This window comes from Cavia porcellus, unplaced genomic scaffold, assembly GCF_034190915.1.
Source record: "Cavia porcellus strain 051 isolate PalLab524CR breed Dunkin Hartley unplaced genomic scaffold, mCavPor4.1 scaffold_2, whole genome shotgun sequence".
In the NCBI taxonomy this organism is placed as follows: domain Eukaryota; kingdom Metazoa; phylum Chordata; class Mammalia; order Rodentia; family Caviidae; genus Cavia; species Cavia porcellus.
Window position 1 is genome coordinate 108,637,488 of NW_026947485.1, and position 20,931 is coordinate 108,658,418.

Here is a 20,931-nt window from a genome sequence, read left to right on the forward strand (position 1 = left end):
ACCCTAATATTGGACTCTGTCTGGTAGTTTTCTCCTTTGAGTTGCCTTCTCATATCTGATTCTGTTTGTCTCCCTACTTCTGAGTGCTTGTGCTTGCTGATGCCCTTCCTCTAAGTTTCCCTTGCACATCTCTGCTTCTATTGGAATCTTCTGTATTTTCTTTTTCACTTCAATGGTTACTGTTAAATCATATTTCTGATATAAGTATAGATGTTCTTTTTTTCTATTTACTATTTTAAAAATTACTTTTGTATATAAATTTCATCTATATATTTGCTCATGTATTTATGATGCAAGTATTTATTTTATTCTAAGGCTTATAGCTCAATGTCATCATTATTTATTTATTTAACTTATACTGTTATTTTATTGCTTATTGTACATATTAATGGGGTTTAGTGTGATATTTCAGAACATGAATGCAGCGTTCACTAATCAACTTTAACCTCCCTCTGTCCACTCATCCTACCATCCCAACCTACCATAAGCACTATTTTACATTAAAGCCACCTTTTTAAAAAGCCTCCACTTGATAACAAATATGTGATGTTTATCTTTCTGCATATGGATTTTTTTCACTTAACATAATGATCTCCAGTTTCATCATTCTTTTTTTATGGTCAAATTGTATAAAAAAGAATGCACCCAAAATGTGCACATCAGGAAAATAAAAAATTATATAAATATTTTAATACTAAATTTATTGAGACATCATGAGATTAATACAAGTTATCTTTGGTCCCTACAATTACAAAATGTGCTGATAGTGATATCCATTATCTTCCAGAAATTTATTTCTATGGCAAATTTCTGAAGTATACTTTTTTAGCAGTCTCTCTCTCCTCTTGTCTCTCTCTGTCTCGGTTTCTCTGTCTCTGTCTCCATATAGATATAATTTATAATATTATGTATTATATATATTACATATAAATATGTTATACATATATATGTTGTACATATATTTTATATAATGCATTCATTAATGTATAAATAAAGTGTATTTCATATTTCTTCTCTTGTGAATAGTGCTATTATTAAGACAGACATGCTTATTTCATTTCCTTCAGAAATATACACAACTATGGGATAGCTGGATTATATGATAGATCTTGTGTTTGTTTTGGGGGGGTCTCACACTGCTCCTCACAATGGTTTTACTAATTTACATTCCCTTCAACAATGTATGAAAATTCTTTTTATTCTATATCTTTGCCAGCATTTATTTTTGTTTTGTTTTTTAAGTCATTCTAATTTTAGTGAAATGATACCTCATTGTCATTTTGATTTACATTTTTCTGATAGCTAGTGATGTTCAGCATTTATTCATGCACTTATTAATCATTGTGTTGTCTTTTTATGGGAAATTTCTGTCCATTTTTTGCTCTTAAATTTAATTCTTTGAGATTTTTGTTTTGTTTTTTGAGTTCTTATATATTTTGGATATCAATGTTGTATCAGATGTATATTTGGCAAATGTTTTCTCACATCCTGTAAGCTGTATTTTCACTCTATTTATTGTTTCCTGTGCTCTGCAGAAGTTTTATAGTTTGATATAATCTTGTTCATTTTACCACCTATGAGTTTCGGATCCTACTAATGCCCTCTTCTTACCAAATCATTGCTTAAGCCAATGCCTTGAATTGTTGGTACTATTTTCTTCTAGTGGTTTCATAGTTTCAGGTTCATATTTAGGCCTTTTATCCATATTGAGTTGATATAAATGATCAACTTTCAATCTTTGGCATATAGATGTCTAATTTTTCTAGCACCATTTATTGAAAAAATCTGTCCTTTCTCTGACATGACAATGTTTTTGACATTCTTGGCTAGAATCAGTTGGCTATAGATGTGTGGGCTTATTTAGGGGATATTTATTCCATCCCTCTGTTTTTGTACCAATGCCACATTATTTTGGTAGCTCTGTTGTCTTGAAATCAGGTATTTTGATTTCTCCAACTTTGTTATTTTATTGTTTAAGATTACTGTGGCTATTTGGGGGTTTTGTCCTTTCATATAAATTTTAGGATTTTTTTCTATTTCTGTACAGAATGTCATTGCTATTTTAATGATGGAATGAACCGAATCTATAAATTGCTGTGGGTGCTATGGACATTTTAACAATATTTATTCTTCCATGATCCGTAATGAACATGGGCATGGGAAGTCTTTCTGTTTTATTTGTTTTAATCAATTTATTTCATCAGTATTTTGTAATTTTCATTGTAGGGGTCTTTAAGTCCTTTTATTAAATTTATTCTTAGGTAATTTTCTCAGGGTAGAACTACTGGATCTCAAATTCAGGACCTTACAAATACTAGGCAAATATCCTATCACAGAGATATATCCAGGTTCTTTAAAACCTTTTTTTTAAATTTTGAGACAGGACCTCACTAAATTTCTCCACTAGCCTTTAATTTGTGGGTTTTTTTTTTTTTTTTTTTTTTTTTGCTACAGCCTCCTGAGTAACTGAAATTACAGGCATGTGCTACCTTTTTCATGTAGCTATTATATATCAAATAGCTGTTGTCATGGTTTATGTCTGTATCCCCCAGGCCTCATGAGTTTGCATTGTGTATTTGTGATTGGTTCATTGTATAGTGCTTGGATTGATGGTGTCAGTGCTCCACTCACATAAGGGTGGAGCCAGGATGTGATATAATGGCAGGAAGAAGGTGTGTCTTGCTCTTTGCTGGTTTCTGTTTGCTGTTTGCAGCCACCATGAACTGTGGCCCAGCCATGCCCACCTGCCTTGGAGCCAACTGAGTGTGGACTGAAACCTCCAAAAACTGTAAGAAATAAACCTTTCCTTTCCCAGCTTTGGGCTTCAGGTATTTTGTCTCAGCGACCAGTAAAAAGTAAGACAGCTGTCAACAATTTTGTGACTAGCAAATAAATATATTTCTAACTTTCATATGTCGATTTTTTAAATCCTGTTTTATGTGTCTAGATGTCCCCCTAAAGCCTGATATAGTCATAGTACTTTTTCAGAGATGGCTGAATCTGGATAGTGTGTGATGCTAGAGATGCATGAATGAGTCCACTGATTAGTTAGGCATAGTTCTAGCTAGGGCTAAGCGTGTGAGTGCTACACAGACCAAGAGTGGGTCTCTCTCTCTCTCTCTGTTTCTCTCTCTCTCTCTCTCTTCCCTCCTTGCCTTTGGTGTCTTCCACCACCATAAACATTTGCCCCTCTGCTATGAGCCACTCTGCCTTGGAGCCCTCAGATTAGGGGCCAAAACCTCTATGTACTGGGAGCTAAGTACACCTTTTCTCCTTTAATTTTGGATGCCAGGTGTTTTGACTCCGTAATGAGAGGAAACTAACTGTCATGCTGCAACATTATTGAGTTTATTTTCCAGTTTCAATATTCTTTAGGTGGCATTTTTAGGTTTTCTATACATTGAATTATATCTACAAAGAGGGATGTTTCTATTTCCTATTTTTCTGCCTTTTATTTATTTCTGTGGACTAATTTCTTGGTCTAAACTTCTGGTACTATGTTTAATAAGAGTGTTAAAAGTGGACACCCATGTCTTTTTCAAGACATTAGTGGAGATGTTTTTAGGTTTCCTTCACTCTGTATGATACTGCTTTTGTATTTGTTACACACATTCTTTATTATATAGAGGTATGATCCTTATATAACCATTTGTTAAATATTTATTTATTTTGAGACAAAAATCTCACTGTGTAGTTCAGACAGGCATTGAGTTCACTATGTAGCTCAGAGTGACTTCACATTCATGTCAATCTTTATGCCTCAGCCTTCTGAGTACAGGGATTATAGGTGTACACCACCACATCCAGCTTTAAGCTTTTATTTTAAATTATGAAAGGATCTTGAAGTTTATAAAATGCTTTATCTGCATTTATTATGATAATCATATGATTTCTATCCTTCATTCCACTGATATAACATTAATTGGTATGTGGTCTGCCATCTGTATACTCCTGGGATAACCTGATCTTGGTGAGTAATATTTTTGATGTGCTATTAAATTTAAGATAGTAGTATTTTATTGAAAATGTTTACATATATATACATCAGGAATTCTGGTGTATAGTTTTCTTTTTCTTATGACTTGTCTGATTTTGGCATTTGGGTAAGAGTAGCCTCACAGGGCCAGGAAGTGTAGGCCTGGCAGGCGTGAGGTCCTGAGTTTGATTTCCAGAACAACAATGATAAAAAAGAGTCGCCTCATAGATGTGCATTTAAAAGGGTCCCTTATCTTTCTTTGTAATGGTTTGAGAATAATTGGCATTAATTCTTTAAAAGTTTCATAGAGTTTTCCACTGATGACAGCAATTCTTGAATTTGTTGTTATTGTTGTTGTTGTTAAGAAAAATCTGTAACTGATAATTTATTGGTCTAAGTTTTGTATGTCTTTATGGTTCAATTATGTAAGTTATATATGTATCCAAAGTTATCACCAATTTTCTGGCATACAATCTCTAGTGATCTTTATACCAATCTCTAGTGATTTTAGTTTTTCTGTGATATCAGCTGAAATGTTTCTCTTTTAGTTTCAGATTTCATTTATTTGTATCTTATTTTTCTTAGCCTAGCCAAAGTTTTCTCAATTTTATTTTTCTAAAAAACTGCATTGTTGACATTTTGTATTTTTTCTCTGATCTTCCTTTTTTTCTATTAACTTTGAGTTTGTTTTTTTCTTGTTTTTATAGGTCCATGAGATGTGCCATTATGTTATTTATTTGAAATCCTTCTCTGTTCACTTGGTAAAGGCATTTATTATAGTAAACTCCCTTTTAGTATTGTTTTGATATATCCAGTAAATTTTAGTGTATTTATTAAATTTAATTTGCTTTAAGAAACTATTACATTCCCTTCTGGTTTTTGTCCACTGTGGCCAAACAAAGATACATAATAAGATTTTTTAAAATTTTTTTAAACTTGCTATATTTTCTAACATATAGTCTATTCTATAAAATAAGTGCTAAAGCAAATATTTAATATTCTACAGTTTTTGGATGAAATGTTCTTTAAACTTCTATTAGGTTCATTGGGTGTGTTGAACAGTTTAAGTTTTATTTTTAGTTCTTCTTGTCTAAATGATCAGTCTGTTGATGACATATCCCCACTATTATTGTATTAGAACCCCATTTCTCCCCTTCCCTTAAGACTGTGTGTTTTATAAAAGAGATGCTCCAGCATTAGTTTCACACATATTTACAATTGTTATGTCTTCTTCAATTGATCCCTTGCTTATTATACAATGGCCCTCTTTTTCTCTTTACAATTTTTATCTTTAATTTTGTTCTGTTTGAAATAAGAATCACTATTCCTGCTCACTTTTGATTTTTTTTGCAAGGAATATATTTCTCTGTTTATTGCTTTAATCCTATTCATGTCTTTACTGGTGAGACAACTTTCTTGTCCTTTTTAAAAGAATATTCATTCAGTCAATTCATTGGGGAAATAAGTACATTTAGATTTATGATTATTAAAGAAATGTAAGAATTTATTCCTGTTGTTTTGTTCAGTTTCTTCTATTTGCATTGAATATCATTTTAGCATTTCTGTCTTGCTGATTATCTTTGTGGTTTGGTGGTTTATTGTATTGATTAGGTTTACTTTTTTCAATTTTTCTTTTGTGTTCCTGTTCTAATGAGTTTTATACCTTTTCATGTTTATATGATGATCATTATCTCTGTTGCTTCTGGATATAGAACTCTTTAAGTGATTGTCTATAAAGCCATTCTGGTGGTGATGATATCTTTCCATCTTTGCTTCTATTACAAATTATGTATTCTTCATTTCTGAAGGAAAGCGTTGCTGGATATAGTACTTTAATTGAGTTATTTTCTTTCAAACATGGTTTTTCCATTCCCTGCTGGCATGTAAGGTTTCTGCTGAGAAATCTGCTGTTAGTTCGGGGCAGATGGTTCCTCTTAAATGTGACTAAGTGCTTTTCTGTTGCAATTTTTAGAATTCTATCTCTGGTACTTTTGGCAGTTTTACTATAATACATGAGGTTGAAGATCTTTTTGTTATGTCTATTTGGGGTCTTATGGTCCTCTTTTACTTGAATGCCTTATCTTTTCCAGTGTTACAAAGATTTTTAAGTATTATTTTATTGAATTGGTTTTTTGTCTTTTCTTCTCCTTTGAGTATCCCAAAAATGTGAATATATAATAGAGTCCCAAAAGCCTCTTGAAGGCTGTATTTATTTTTTTCCATTATACTCAGCTCAGATATTTCAAAAGATCTGTTTTCATGTTCAGAGACATTTTTTCCTGCAGGAATTAGTCTATTAAAGAAGTTTATAGCTATTTTTTATTTCACTAATAGAGCTCTTCATTTCCAAAATTTCTGTTTGGTTCTTTTTCAAAATCTCTCTTCATTAAATTTATAATTCATTCAAAGTTCTCTTGAATCTTTCTAAGCTTATTAATCATTATTATTTTAAACTCTTTATCAGGGATTTAATCAATATCAATTTCTTTGGGATTCATTACTAGAGAGTTCTTTTGGAGGAATAATGCTACCTTGATATTCACTTTTGTGTATGTCCCTATGCTGGGACTTGTACATCTAGTGGATTAGTTATTTATATCACTTTCATGCATAGTTTTCGTAGTAAAGTATAGCTTTCTCTTGAAGGTGTTTTTTGAGGTGTCTGTGGTATGCACTGTTGACTTTGTTTGTAGCTGGGTGTCATAGTGTACTCTTGCTATAGTTTCTTTGGTTGTAATTAATGACTCTAGCACACCGAATGCTACAGGTGAGTGGGACTGACCCACTATCTCTAGAAGACATGAATGGGGAGGGTTCCTCTAATGGCTCAGGTATGGCGCATACAGCAGTTGGCATGAGGTGCCATTATATGGCCACTCTGAAATGGGAGTTAGGTGTCGAACATTTCTTCAGTGCACTGTTGAGACAAACCCTACCACTGGTAAGAGCCTCGGACTAGACAGAAGCATCGGTGCACACATTGTCTGGGGAGAGGTGGGAAGGAAAAACACAGTGCCCACTCTGTGATTGCCCAACAGTAGTTTGTGCCTTGATGGCACGATGTACTCAAGCATATCATAATTTATTTTGTTGTTCAAATTGTCTTAACTTTAGCCATGGTGCAGTAAGTTCCTTCAGAGGGGCTCCTATGTTCTTTTGAACATACTTCCATCAAGCCTTAAGCACTTTCTTACTTTTTGATACCACAGACTATCCTAGCTGTATTTGTATATTCTCATTGAAAAATGATTGATGAAAATGATGTCATCAATCATTTTCCCAAAGAGTTCTGGTTTAATTAGAGAATGAAATTGAGAAACCAAGGCCTAAGTGTTAAGTGTGGCCACTAATACTAGAATTTTGTTGTTTTTAGGAAATGTTTTTATCACTATATCTATTCTACCTGTGCATTTTTTAAATGTTAAAAAATATATAAAATTCATGCATATCAATATATAGATTTCTATATGTATCCATTTATATGTATGTATGTACACACAATATAAATTATACTTATAGCTCTAATTCTAGTCGAACTGCAGAGTTTATATTAGCCTTGCAAAAAGTACTCTTTTTTAAAGGCAATAACTAATATATATTCAAATACTTATCAAATGGTAATTGGTTAAATATAGAAAACATGTTGTGGAAAGACATTACAAATTAGAAAATAGAGAAAGCTATTATAAACACAATTATCTTGATTTGGTCAAGCTAATCAGAAAAGGATAAATATTGAGGTGCCTTAAACACTGACATATCCAACTCCCTGATTTTACAGATGAGAAAACTAAAGAACATATTTAATATGACAACTCAGTTCACTTGTCTCTCTCTATGCTTCCTGGAATTAACTGACACTGAAAATATTTTTTAACAGTGACCAAGCAAAGAAAGTAAGTGGAGTAGTGCAAAAGCCATTTTTAAAAAATCTACAAAGTAGACAGATAAGAGGTAAATTGACACACCAAGTCTACAAATTTTAAAGATTGGGCTGCATTCAGAAGAAAAAGCACAATTAACAGAAAAGTCACAGAAATTGGGGAACATCTGACCCAGTCTATTTTATAGTAAAGACTACCAGTTAATAAGACACACACACACACACACACACACACACACATAAATTTTACATTTGCAGATCTTATAAATTGTTCACTTCTTATCATTCTTGTAATTATAAATAGAATGCAAGAATCATAGATATTTACAAATACAAACAAGAAAAAATAAAACTTGGAAAAAACAGTCATTACAGGGAAAAGGTAGTGGCAAACAAATTATTATCTTCAGAGAAATAGGAGAACTTATTGTTTTCAATTACAGATTGCTGTAATGATATTCTTTGTTTATATATCTTGGACAATTCTCGAAAGTATTTATGCTGGAAACAAGTCTAACAATAAGTAAGCTTGCTTGATGTAAAAGATTGAATTTAAAAATTTTGGCAGATATTTCCAAACTATCCTTTAGAACTACTATTAACATTTTTAAAACTTGTTTTTTAAGAGTTAATGTCTTTAAAAAGCAATATTAGCCTTTTTACTATAATGGAATCTAAAGCCCCTGCTATACTCACTAATACTCAATTTTCTCTTTACTCTATTTAAATTGATTAATGTAACAATTACTGCTTAGCCCAGAGTCTTTTGATGATGTTGTTACACACTCACAGATATTTCTGAAATTTCATTCTCCTTCCACAACTTTAGTTAAACCATAGATATTTCTCTTGCTTTCTTTAAAACCGACTTAAGGTTTCATTTCTCTGACTAATCTTAAGATATTTCTCATCTTGCTAAAATTTGTTCTCTATTTAGAGATAGCTTCACTATGAAATGATTGTTTTCTTTCCAGGCACTTTCTAAATTGTTGTCTTTGTTTGTTGTTGTTGTTGTTTTCATTTTTACCGGTACCGGGGATCAAACTCACGACTGCCTGCTTGCAAGGCAGGCACTTATGCCGCTGAGCTAAATCCCCAGCCCCCAAAACTGTTGTCTTTTTATAGCTTCAAATAAAGTGATCCTCCTATTGGTAGTATTCACTAATTGAAGTGGTTCCTTATTAACTCATAGATCCTCTCTATATCATAAGAGATGGTTCAGAGTTTGTCTCATTCTGCATTCACTCTATTTCTCTCATTTTCTGGCTTACTCTCTTAGTTTGTACTGGATATTCACCTATGCCAAAACAGTATTATACAGATTGAACATAAGCAATGAATATATTATTCAAATACATTTAAAATCATGAAGTAATAGGCATACTCTAAAGGAAATATGCTACAATGGATAATGATAGTTGAAGTTGGATAATTAGTGTTCAGACAAATGCAACTGACATTGAATGGACCTAAATAGCACTTGTGTGGATCACATATTTCTTAAAATGTATTGTACTAGACATTGAATTCTATGCTTTTAAAAAGGCAAACATGGTGCCTTTGCTTTTGGCAAATATTAAAGTTTGCCTTCAGAGAGAAAGCCAGAACTGAGCTATGATGGCATGATTGGCAGTTGCTGTAATAGAAACAGATAAAGATCTCAAGCAGACAAGAGGAGAGAACCACCGGTCATTCTCTTGGAGAATCAGAGAAGAACACTGATCTAGGCTATGCAAAATACAAAAAGAGGGGAAAAGATATTCCACACAAAAATAGAAACTTATAATAACATAGAGTCATGGAATAATGTGATTTGTCAAAAAGTTATATGGAGTTCCAACATCCCCTAAATTTCATTAGACTATAGAGTTTGAGAGATTCTTTGGGCCAAGAGAAAGTATGTATTACACAGAAACCTTAATTTGTTTTACATACTCAGTTCAATTTTGTTATATTTTAATTGATTAAAAGGAATTTAATACACCTATGTGACTATTTTTTCTCTTGAAAACTTTACATGGAGAGAGAGAGTGCATTTTTCTATGTGTCTAAAGATCTCTTGTGATTGATGTTCTGAATTTCTTCTAAATTTCTTGATACTTCTGAAAGACAAAAGGTAGAAAGATATGTGGGAAAAAAAGCAGAGAACTCAGAAATCCAAGAAGATTGTTCCCAGCACTAGTAAATATCAATAATGATTCCTAAAATAGAAATGCTTCCAATAGTGCTCACTCATTCTAATAGTGAACACATAAAAATTTGACAGACTATCAAGCCATATGAACAACAAAATGTAGAGCCTCGATATTTTGATGTCAACTGCTACCTAACACCACCCTATACTCACCCCGCCCCCCACAATCTAACATCTAACAAGAAAAAAGTATGTAATGGAGATGGGCTTATATGAAATAGGGTAAATACTAGAGATGATATGTTAACTATTGAATTATGAAGAAGCTTTAAAACCTCATTTTGATAAACTCAGTAAGCAAAATTTGAAGTCAGAAGTACTGAGAAATGTGCAGCTTAATTCCCAGAGGAATATTTTTTGGTTCCATAATTTTTATAGAATAATAATTTAAAGATGACTGTCAATTTTTAAGGTGGAAATTTATTATGGAAAAAGAACAACTTGCCATTAATCTCCCTCAAAATATTCCCCCTGTTCTAAAGATATTTATCCCATTGTTCTTGCTACTTTCTAAAGTAATTCTGGACTTTCACTTTTCTGGATTTTTTTATGAGGTATGATCAAAAAAAGAAATAGAGATTGCTTCTGCTGAGTGACTTCGAACAGAAATGCAGACCTGTAAAAATATTAAGCTGTGTCTTCATCCACCATATTCACCAGATCTGGCATTGTGCATTTTCTGGCTCTTCCCCAAAGTCAAAATGACAATGAAAAATAAGTATTGACCCAAATAAGAAAAGCAGGTCAGATTTCCATGCTTCTTGTAGCAGCACTGAAATCTTGATTTTTGAAGAGAATTCCCAAGTCTTCCATAGGCTCACAGGATTGGATTTCTCCCTTCAGAGAATCTTGTTTTTCAGACAGCTCACATGGGACTAGCTTTATTCTACAAAGATGAATCCAATTATCTTTCACTGTCATCTTCACTGCAGTGAGTATGGCAAGAATCACTTGAGAGGAACCCTTCCATTTCCATCGCAATTTAATTCAGGACACATAAATTATAGTATTATTTTATAATAGTCACCCAAAGAGTCAAAGAATGCAAGAAATCTGTCCACATACTGAAGACCCAAAGAATCCAGCGGAGGGCATGACAATGTCTCATGCAAGTCTGTTTCACAGATCTGCATTGAGAAGGCCAAAAAGTCACTGGTGGAAGCTAGAAAGTCTACACCAGTGGGATGAAAGATCTGGAAGTAATGCTCAAAGTAAGGACTAGCGCTCCCCGGAAAAGTACCACAGCTATCCTCAGGAACATCCAGGTCCTGAGCTCCTCCCATGATGAAAACAGCCAAGTTCGTATCAGGAAGGTAGCATGTCGGGCTTCTCCAGGAGACTGAACAACATACCATCTTACCCTGTGGAGCCAGGAAGCAATGCTAAAGTAATAATATTGATTTTTTCACAGCATAGGCCTTATGTTGCTCTCCAGTGTCTGAGTTTTGGTCTTGGCTGGCTACACTAAAATGTAATTGAGTAGCTCCTTTTAAAAGTGGCTTGCCAAATAAATAAACATTACTGAATCCAGACACACACCTGTAATCCCAGCACTCAAGAGGCTGAGTCAGGAGAGTCACTGTGTATACAAGGCCAGTCTGGGCTACACAGCGAAATCCTGTCTTTAAAAAAAGAAGTGTTACCAACTTTTGAGCTTGTCTCTCCTTCTAAAATTATATCCCAGGTTCTTCATGTCTCAAACAAAGAAAAGAAAGAAAGAAGGAAAAGAAAGAAAGGAAGAAGCAAAAAGCAGTGGTAAAGTTCATTTAAAAAGTAAAAGTAACAAGTAAGGGAGAAACTGGCTCTGCAGAGTGAACTTGGCCCAGATAAAAGAGTTTCACAAAAGACAGAAGTACACCCTGGAAGATACAGGATGAGCTATGATGAGGAGGCCATGATAACAAGCTCTTCTTGGTGTCTGTGTCCTCCTATGTTCTCTAAATCTCAAGGTAACCCATGAGAATGTCTGTGGGTCCTGAGAGGCAGTTCTGGGATCTCACACCTCAAGTTGACATCAGCTCCAGGCTATCCTATTGAAAACTTGCTCAAATTCTTGCAAGAAGTTCATGCACAGGGATGTGGGACTGTCCTGTACATGGGTTCTGGGATCATACCTACTTCCCCTACAGCCACACCCTAATCTCCTATCTCACTTCTATTTAAAACTAAAAACAACTTTTGGGCAACCATTCTTGCAGAGAAAAAAAAGTACTTAACTTTCTTAAAATTAACATTATTTTGTCACTGGTCATGAATTTGGACAGTTTATTTTATTTTATTTATTTATTTTTGGTACCGGGGATTGAACTCACAAGCTCGTGCTTGCCAGGAATGAGCTTACCCCACTGAGCCAAATCCCTGGCCAATACAATGAGTTTTTGTCAACTAACTTGTTTCAGTCAAAATCAGATATAATTTTCTAAAGGTAAACTTTTTTGGTATAATTTTAAAAAGATTATGTATTTAGTTAATGTTCTATACATTAAAATGTATTAATGCTGTCAAATATAAATTCACTAAGACTATAGAGCAAAGCAATATTAATGAAATTGTAGCCTAAGATATGATTTACAGGAGATTTTTTAAAAAGTCATTTCTTACTGAGTGGCATATACATAATCATTATTATATTCATGTGTTCATTTTATGATCACCTTAGTATGCCTATAAATTAATATCAATTTTGTTATTTGGAATTTAAATAAGTTTATCTCTTTAATATAAAATGTGTGCCCTCTTTTTGCCTAATGTAATTCTGGGTAGAATGTGGGACAGTCACATGGATTTTATTTTCAATCAAAATGAGATCATTGCTTTTCTTTTTCTTGTTGCTTCTTAAAAGATTATTTTACACACATGTAAGAAAGTGAAAATGGCAACTTTGCTATATGTCACTTCAAAAACTGATAATATTTTAAATTTAATTATTATCATTCTACTTTAAAGTACTAAAGATCTATTAAAAATTGCTCATGAGGCACCTTTTGTCATGCTGCATCATGTTTTGCAAAACTTTGAGTGACCACTATGATTGTATCACAGAATCCCATTTGAGAAATTCTGCTCTAGGGACATGGATAATGTGACCTTGGTACATAAGCATATTAATAATTATAACATTTACAACTATGTATCACCTCAGCATTATCCAAGAGGATAACATTACCTAAAAGGACAAATAAAGCATGGACATGTTTAAAATAGGAATATGGGTACACCACATGAAACAAATTAGGACAAAGTTCAGTGAGGCAGAAAGTTCTATAGTCAATAGAACTGACACAAATAAAGCACTCTGAGGAAATAGGCCTAAAGTTGGGAGTGGGGTATGGGTGCATTGTAGATGCCTTAAGGAATTAAGGAATAAAATGGCCTTGAAAATCCCTTAAGATTTTGAAGAAGGAATGTAGGTGATAAGACTGAGTAAGAGAAAATAAATTGAAGGATTGGAATTTGGCAGTAGATATACAAGTGCAGATTTATAATGATTTACGTAAGTGGAAATGAGATGCAGACAAGAATGGTGGCAACAGAAATGAAAAAAATGGGATGGTGGGAGAAACATGATTTTAGGGTTAATGATATCTCTGACCAACCCAACAATGAGCAGATTCTTAGTGATAGTTATGGTATTTCCATTCTCAAGAATATTTGAATTGAGCACTCCAGTGATATATTTTGGAAGTCCCGGTAGGCTGACTTATTTTCTTAGACTCACTTGTCAGTTGTCTTTCTTGACTTTGTACCTTAACACTATTTCTGTTGTGTTGTGCAAGAAAATAGACCAACAGTCTCAGATCTTGCCATTTTTTCCAGAAAAGTTAGAAATCCAACTACTCTGTGGAGTCTTGGCCTACTAAACATCAGTAGTTAACTCTTGTTAATGAATAAATTGCACTGTAGGTGTGATACTTTCACCAATTTGCAACATTTCTCTGGAATTCTGCATACTACCTTTTTTTTAAAAAAAGTAACGTATGTTAGGGATCAAATACCATGCTTTGTGCCTGCTAGGAAAGCATATTACAATGAGCTATACCTCCAACTCCTTATGTGTGCTTTCTAAAATTACCTTGAAATGCATCTCAGACCAAACGATAATCTCTCTTTGAAATCTAATTGTGTGATTCTTTGTTAGAAAGTTCACAGGGAGATATTTTTATTGTAGCTAATATTTTCTCCTTCCTGTAATGTTGATTTAAAAGTTACAAGCCTTTCTCTGCTTCTTCCCAGCCAGGTCTCTAGATAAACTTTATAACTTTGCCGATTGCTCTGGACTCCACTTGATATTTGCTCTAAATGCACTGCGACGTAATCCCAATAACTCCTGGAACAGTTCTAGTGCTCTGAGTCTATTGAAGTACAGTGCCAGCAAAAAGTACAACATTTCTTGGGAACTGGGCAATGGTAAGTAATAACATTATTTCCTCTAAATTAACAAGGTAAAAGTGTGGATGAAAAATGATTTGGGATATAGTCTCTCAGGTCATCTCTAATACACTGACTCAGAACACATTTGGGATGTTTGGCCACCAAATTGATCTCTTATGATAAAAGAACATATAGTGACCTCCTGTAGGCTTAGTGAATCCACATTATTTACATATGCATTTATCTCTAGATACCTCCTTGCAAATATAGGAAAAATGCTACAAAATGGAGAAAGTATAGTGATTTGTTAGTAGCAAATTGATGTTAATCCAGACACAACCTCTCTGAATAGCCTGAGCTTGACTATATAACGTATTTTCTATTGGTCCTGCTAAGTGATTTTCTAAAATAATAATCTGAAAGAGCTTATTCTGTTATTTATTTGAGCTTGTTCTGTTTCATTGATGCAGAACTTTACCACTACAGATTTTTCTTATAGGACTGCTTTCATTGCATCCCATAAGATCCACTATGCTGTACTGGCATTAATGTTTATTTGTAGAATTGTCTGGTTTCTTAATTGCCTTGAGACTTATTGGTTATTAGGGAGGGTGTTATTTAATTTTCATATGTTTATGAAGTTTCTATTGTTTCTTTTGCTATTGATTTCCAATTTCATTCACTTTGTTCAGATAATATGCTTGAAATAATTTTAATTCCTTTGCATTTATTTAACCATATTCTGTGAACTATATATGCTTTATTTTGGAGAACATTCCATGTGCACCTGAGCAAAATGTACATTCTAATGTGGGATGAAACACTGTAGACATCTACTAAGTTCATTTGTTCAAAAATTTGGTTTGGTTCTGGTATTTCTTTGTTGATTCTTTTATCTAGTTGATCTACCTATTTATGACAGTGGAGTATTGAGCACTCCCTTTACAATTGTATTGGTATTTATTTGATTTTTCATGTCTGTCAATATCTGTTTCATATAGTTGATGCACTTGTATTTGGCATATATATATATAATTGTGATCTCTCACTATTGAATTGTTCCTCTTATGAGAGTTATAGTCAGGAATTGCAAAAAATTTAATACAGAATACTAAATTTATAGGATTATTTTAAATAGTCAAATACAAAAGAGTGCAGGAAATCTGTTCACACACTAAAGACTCGAAAATCCAATTGGGGACTTGGATCCCATAGCAATGCCATGCATGGGTCCAGATGAAGGCCTGGAGCATATGACAATGTCTCATCCAAGTCTATTTCATGGGTCTGTGTTGGGAAGGTCCAAAGGTTGGTGGTGGAAGCTAGAAAGTCCATGCCAATGGGATAAAGGATCTGTGCCAGCAGGCTGAGGGATCTTCACTGAAGCCAGGAAGCAACACTCAAAATAAGGACCAGGTTCACCTGAAAAGTACCAGAGCCATCCTCAGCAGCAGTGAGGTCCCAAGATCCTCTGATGATGAGAACAGCTGAGTTCATATCAGCAAAGCCAGTGTGACACACTTCTCCAGGAGAACCAGTAGCCCCTACTTCTTCCTCTTCAGTTCTCCTTTTTATGTTGGCAACAATCCTCAGGTGGACCTTCCACACCCAGCACCATGCTGATTCAGTTCAGCTGAGTATTACAAGATGACTACCAGTTGTCATTCTACCACAATGAGGATGTTGCGACCTTCTTTGTCTCTCTTGATCAATGTTGGCTTGAAATCCACTTTGTTAACAAATAGAATAGCTACCCATGCTTTTTTCTGGGCTCCTGTCACATAGAGTATAGACTGATTCTCAGTCTATAAATTTCTTTGTGAGTTAAATATGTTTCTTGTATGCAGCATATTGTTAGATCTTGTTTCTTGATCCATCCCACCGTCTATTTTGATTAATGACTTGATATCATCCATGTTCATGATTATAACTCATACATATTGACTTATCCTTATTGTTCTATATTCAAGTTGTCTGTTCCCTTTCCTCTCCCTGTGTTTAATTACTTATCTTGTCAGTAGTCTCATTCTTTTGGGGCTCATGAAGTCGTAGTCTTCATTATCTCTTTCTAGAATGTCCTTCAGAACATTTTTTGCTGGTTTGGTGGTCATGAATTTCTTCAGGCATTTATTCATCATGAAAGTATCTTATTTTCCTATCAATTTTGAAAGATAGTTTTGCATATACAACAATCTGAGTTGGAGGTTGTTTTCATTCAGGACTTGAAATATTCTACTCCAAACTCTTTGACTTAAGGGTTTGTGTTGAGAAGACTGCTGTAATTCTGATGAACTTTTAATTGTAATTGTAATTTAATTAGAATTCTGATGAATACTTTTTCTTCTAACAGTTTTTAATATTCTGCTCTTGTGTTGAATTTCTGGAATCCTGACTATTATATACCTTGTGGTAGATATTTTTTATCTTGGCTAGAGTTATATGGATCTCACATATTTGTATGTCAGAATTTCTTTGAATGTTTGGTAAGTTTTCTGCCATTACTTCTGTGAACAGAATTTTTTAAAATGTTATTTGTGTTATCTTCTGGCATTTCACTGACTCTGATCAGTTTTCCTTCTTTGCATCATCTAGCAGTTGATAATCTCTTTGGATTGATTTTTCATGGTCCCTTACTATTTTTAGGAAATCTTTCTTTTCATGATCAATAACCAAAATCCTGTCTTCTAGATCTGATATTATATCCTCACATTGATTCATTCTGTTACCTTTACTTCCAATTAATCTTCTGGATCTCTGATTGAGTGTGGTTCATAGATTCCATTTCTTTTCTATGCTGGAGATTCGTCATTTGCATCATTTCCATAAGCTTCTCTATTTTTTAAATCTGTATCTTCTCTAGATTCACTAATTGTGCTCTTCGTTACGGTCATCATCTCTAAAGTTATTTGAGGAATTATTTCTAATTTGATTTGTTTCTAGAGTCTCATTTGTTTTCTCTGTCACCATTTCAGAGTCCAGGTGGGTGGCTTTCAAACTGTTCCACTTCCATATCTCCTGGGTTTGCTTTTGGAAAGCCGGATTTCTGGGATTGTATCTTGCTTCCATGTCTTCCCATTTTCTATTTTGTTTTTAATTTAATTTTTGCATTGATGTTTGTAAATTATTTATGGTAGTTGTCTTTTTTGCTAGTATTGAGAGCCCTTAGGAGATGACTACTTCTCAGAAAGATATCTTTTAGCTGTAGCTGAGTTTTGGGTTTTGAATCTGTTGCAAGAGCCTTCCTTCAGTTTATTTCACCTAGCACCTCCGTCTCTGGCACTGGCCTTTGGTATTATTTTATGAAAAACCTAGACAATCTCAGTCACGATGTATCAAGAACAACTGATTAGAACAATTACATGAAAAGTAGTACAATCAATAAAAACAGTAGAATCAAACACACCCTGGAAAATGAGACATTGTTGTATCTTTTAATTTGTCACCTATAACCATATGAATAAGATTTATAGATATATAACCAAAGCTCAAATATACCAGAAAATTGTGTAAATATCACCTCAATCTGGTGATTTTACCCTCAGGAGAAAATTTAAAAGACGTTAGGGAAGAAACAGAGAAATTGAAGAAGAAAAAGTAACTAAAAGCAAGACTGGAAGACAAAAGTAGATTATACAAGACTTGAAAACAAGTGAAGGGATAGAAAGAAAGAAGAAACAAAAACAATGACAAAACAACAACATGTAAAAACAATGTTCTCACCCATGTAAAAATAAGTACAAAAGAATAATCAAGAAAAAGAGAAAATAGGGAAAAACTAAAATGCAAAGAAAAGAAATGCAAGTGGAAAAAATGTTCACTTGGGGCATGTCTGCTGTCACTGATTGATAAAGGAGGCAGACAGAGCCCAGATCTATGTTGATTTTTCCCACAAGCCAGCAGTAGAATTATGGCAGTGGTGGATGATTCCAGAAAACCTGAGCCTTTAGTTCCACTGAAGTTTATGCTGCCTCTGGTTTTGGGCATTGGAGCACCATAGCAAGGTGCTCAATATCAGAGATGAAGATTTATTTAGAATTTTTATATCTTCATTTAGCTCTGGTAATTCATATGTATCTAGGAATCTGTCCATTTCTTCTGTTTCTTTCATTTTATTAGAATACAAGTTCTCAAAGTAGGTATAGATGATCTTGATTTCTGCCAGGTCCACTGTAATTTCACCCTTTTCATTCCTAATTGTATAGATTTGAATCTTTTCTTTTTTGATAAGATTGAATAAAGGTTTGTCAATTTTATTTAATCTTTTGAAGAACCAACTCTTTGAGCTATTAATTCTTTGTACTGTTTTTTTAGTCTCCAATGTGTTAATTTCTGCTCTGATTTTTATCATTTTATCCCTTTTAAGAGCTTTTGGCTTAGCCTGCTCTTCTTTTTCTAAAAGTTTGGGGTTCACCATTAAGTTGTTTACTTTTACTTGCTCTGCTTTCCAGACATGGTATTTATTACTATAAAATTTCCTTAGTACTGATTTCATTGTGTTCCATAAGTTCTGTTATGATGAACTGTCATTATCATTCAATTGTAAAAAACTTTAATTTCTTCTTTAATTTCATCTGTGATTCATTTGTTGTTCAGGAGGATGCTAATTTAATTTCCATGTATTTATGAAGTTCTTGTGATTTCTTTTGCCATTGATTTCCAATTTCATTGCACTATAGTTCAATAATATGCATGACATAATTTCAGTTCCTTTGCATTTACTTAAGCATGTTCTACGAGCTAGTATTTGGTCTGTTTTGGATACTGTCCCATGTATAGCTGAGAAGAATGTATATTCTGATGTCATGGGGTGGAACATTCTGTAGACATCTATCAAGTCTATTTGTTCAAAAATTTGGTTCCATTCTAACGTTTCACTGCTTATTTTTTTGTCTAATTGATCTGTATTTTGTCACAGTGGGGATACTGAGATCCCCCTATACAACTGTATCAGTGCTTGTTTGATTTTTCCTGCCTGTTAATATTTGTTTGGGTGCAATGGTATTTGTTGTATATATACTTGTGATCACTATCTCTTTCTTGGGTTGTTCTCTTTTCAAGGATGTGTTGACTTCTTAATCAGTCTTGGCTTGAAATTCACTTTTTCTGCAAATAGAATAGTTACCCCTGCTTTTTGGGGGGGGGTTCCTGTCTTATGTAGTATTGTTTGCCATCTTTTGATGTTCAGTCTATGAATTTCTTTTTGAATTAAATGTGTTTCTTGTATGTAATATATTGCTGAATCTTGCTTCTTGAACCATCCCACCAGTTTGTGTCTTTTGACTGGTGAACTGAGACCATTAACATTGATGATTATAACTGATGGTATTAACTTATCCTTATCATGTTATTTTTCTGTTGTTCACTCCCCTTCTTTTTCCCCTTCATGTTCAAATGTTTGCCTGCTTGATGGATTCCTTCTGTTGGGGTTCATGGAGTTGTAGTCCTTGTGATCTCCTCCTAGAATGGGCTTCAAAACATTTTGGAGTGCTGATTTGGTAGTCATAGGTTTCCTCAGATTTTTTTTGTCATGAAAGTATCTTATTTCTCCATCAGTTTTGAAAGATAGTTTTGCAGTGTATATCAACCTGGGATAAAGGTTGTTTTCTTTTAGTATTTGAAATACTTCCCTCCAAGCTCTCTATGACTTGAGGGTTTTTGCTGAAAAGTCAGCTATGATTCTGACAAGCTTTCCTTTATATATGTGATTTGTTTCTTTTCCCTCACAGCTTTTAAGATTCCATTCTTGTGTTGAATTTCTGGAATCTTGACTATGATATACCTGGCTGTTGATTTTTTTTTGATCATGGCTAAATATGCTTCACTTATCTGTTGTCGAATTCATTTTCTCTGCTAGGTAGGTTTTCTTCTGTCATGATGTGTGTGAACATTTTTTATATCATTTGTGCTATCTCCTACTGTTTCATTGACTCCAGTTAATCTTAAGTTATTCTTTGCCTCATTTAGCTGGATTGATTTCTTATGGTTACTTGCTATTTTAAAGAAATCTGTTTTTTCGTGATCACTAACAGTAAGCGTGTCTTCAATATCTGAGATCCTGTCCTCACCTTGGCTTAATTTGCTGTGCATAGTTTCAGTGGAGTTTTTATTCTCCCTTGCAGATTCCACTTCTTTCCTATGCTGAGCATTCGTGACTTTCATGATTTTTTAAGCTTATCTATTTTTTGTCTGTATCTGCTATAGGGTTACTAAGCATGGTTTTCTTTGTGGACATTATTTCTTGAGTTATTTGAAAAATTATTTCTGGTTTGATTTTTTCCAGAGCCTCATTCACTTACTTTGTTGTTACCACTTCAGAAAAGCCAGAAAAGGCTCTTAGATTGTCCCACTTTAATGTCCTTTGGGTGTCCTTTCCTGGTGAACTGAACGTCAGGGTTTGTGTATTGTTTAAGTGTCTTCACTCCAAGCTTTTCTTTACTTGAGGGTTTTTACTGAAAAGTCAGCTGTGATTCTGACAAGCTTTCCTTGTCCCATCTCAGAGTGCTGTCT

The 20,931-nt window shown here is 33.8% G+C and overlaps 1 protein-coding gene across 2 annotated transcripts in view; it reads left to right on the top strand.

Annotated features, from left to right (window-relative positions):
• Hpse2 (heparanase 2 (inactive)) overlaps positions 1–20,931 on the top strand; it is a 924,256-nt gene that overhangs the window by 609,935 nt on the left and 293,390 nt on the right. For both annotated transcript variants that reach the window (XM_063245088.1, XM_063245087.1), the window contains one exon: positions 14,287–14,460. In XM_063245088.1, the coding sequence (XP_063101158.1) occupies positions 14,287–14,460 (174 nt within the window). The remainder of the gene's footprint in view (positions 1–14,286; positions 14,461–20,931) is intronic.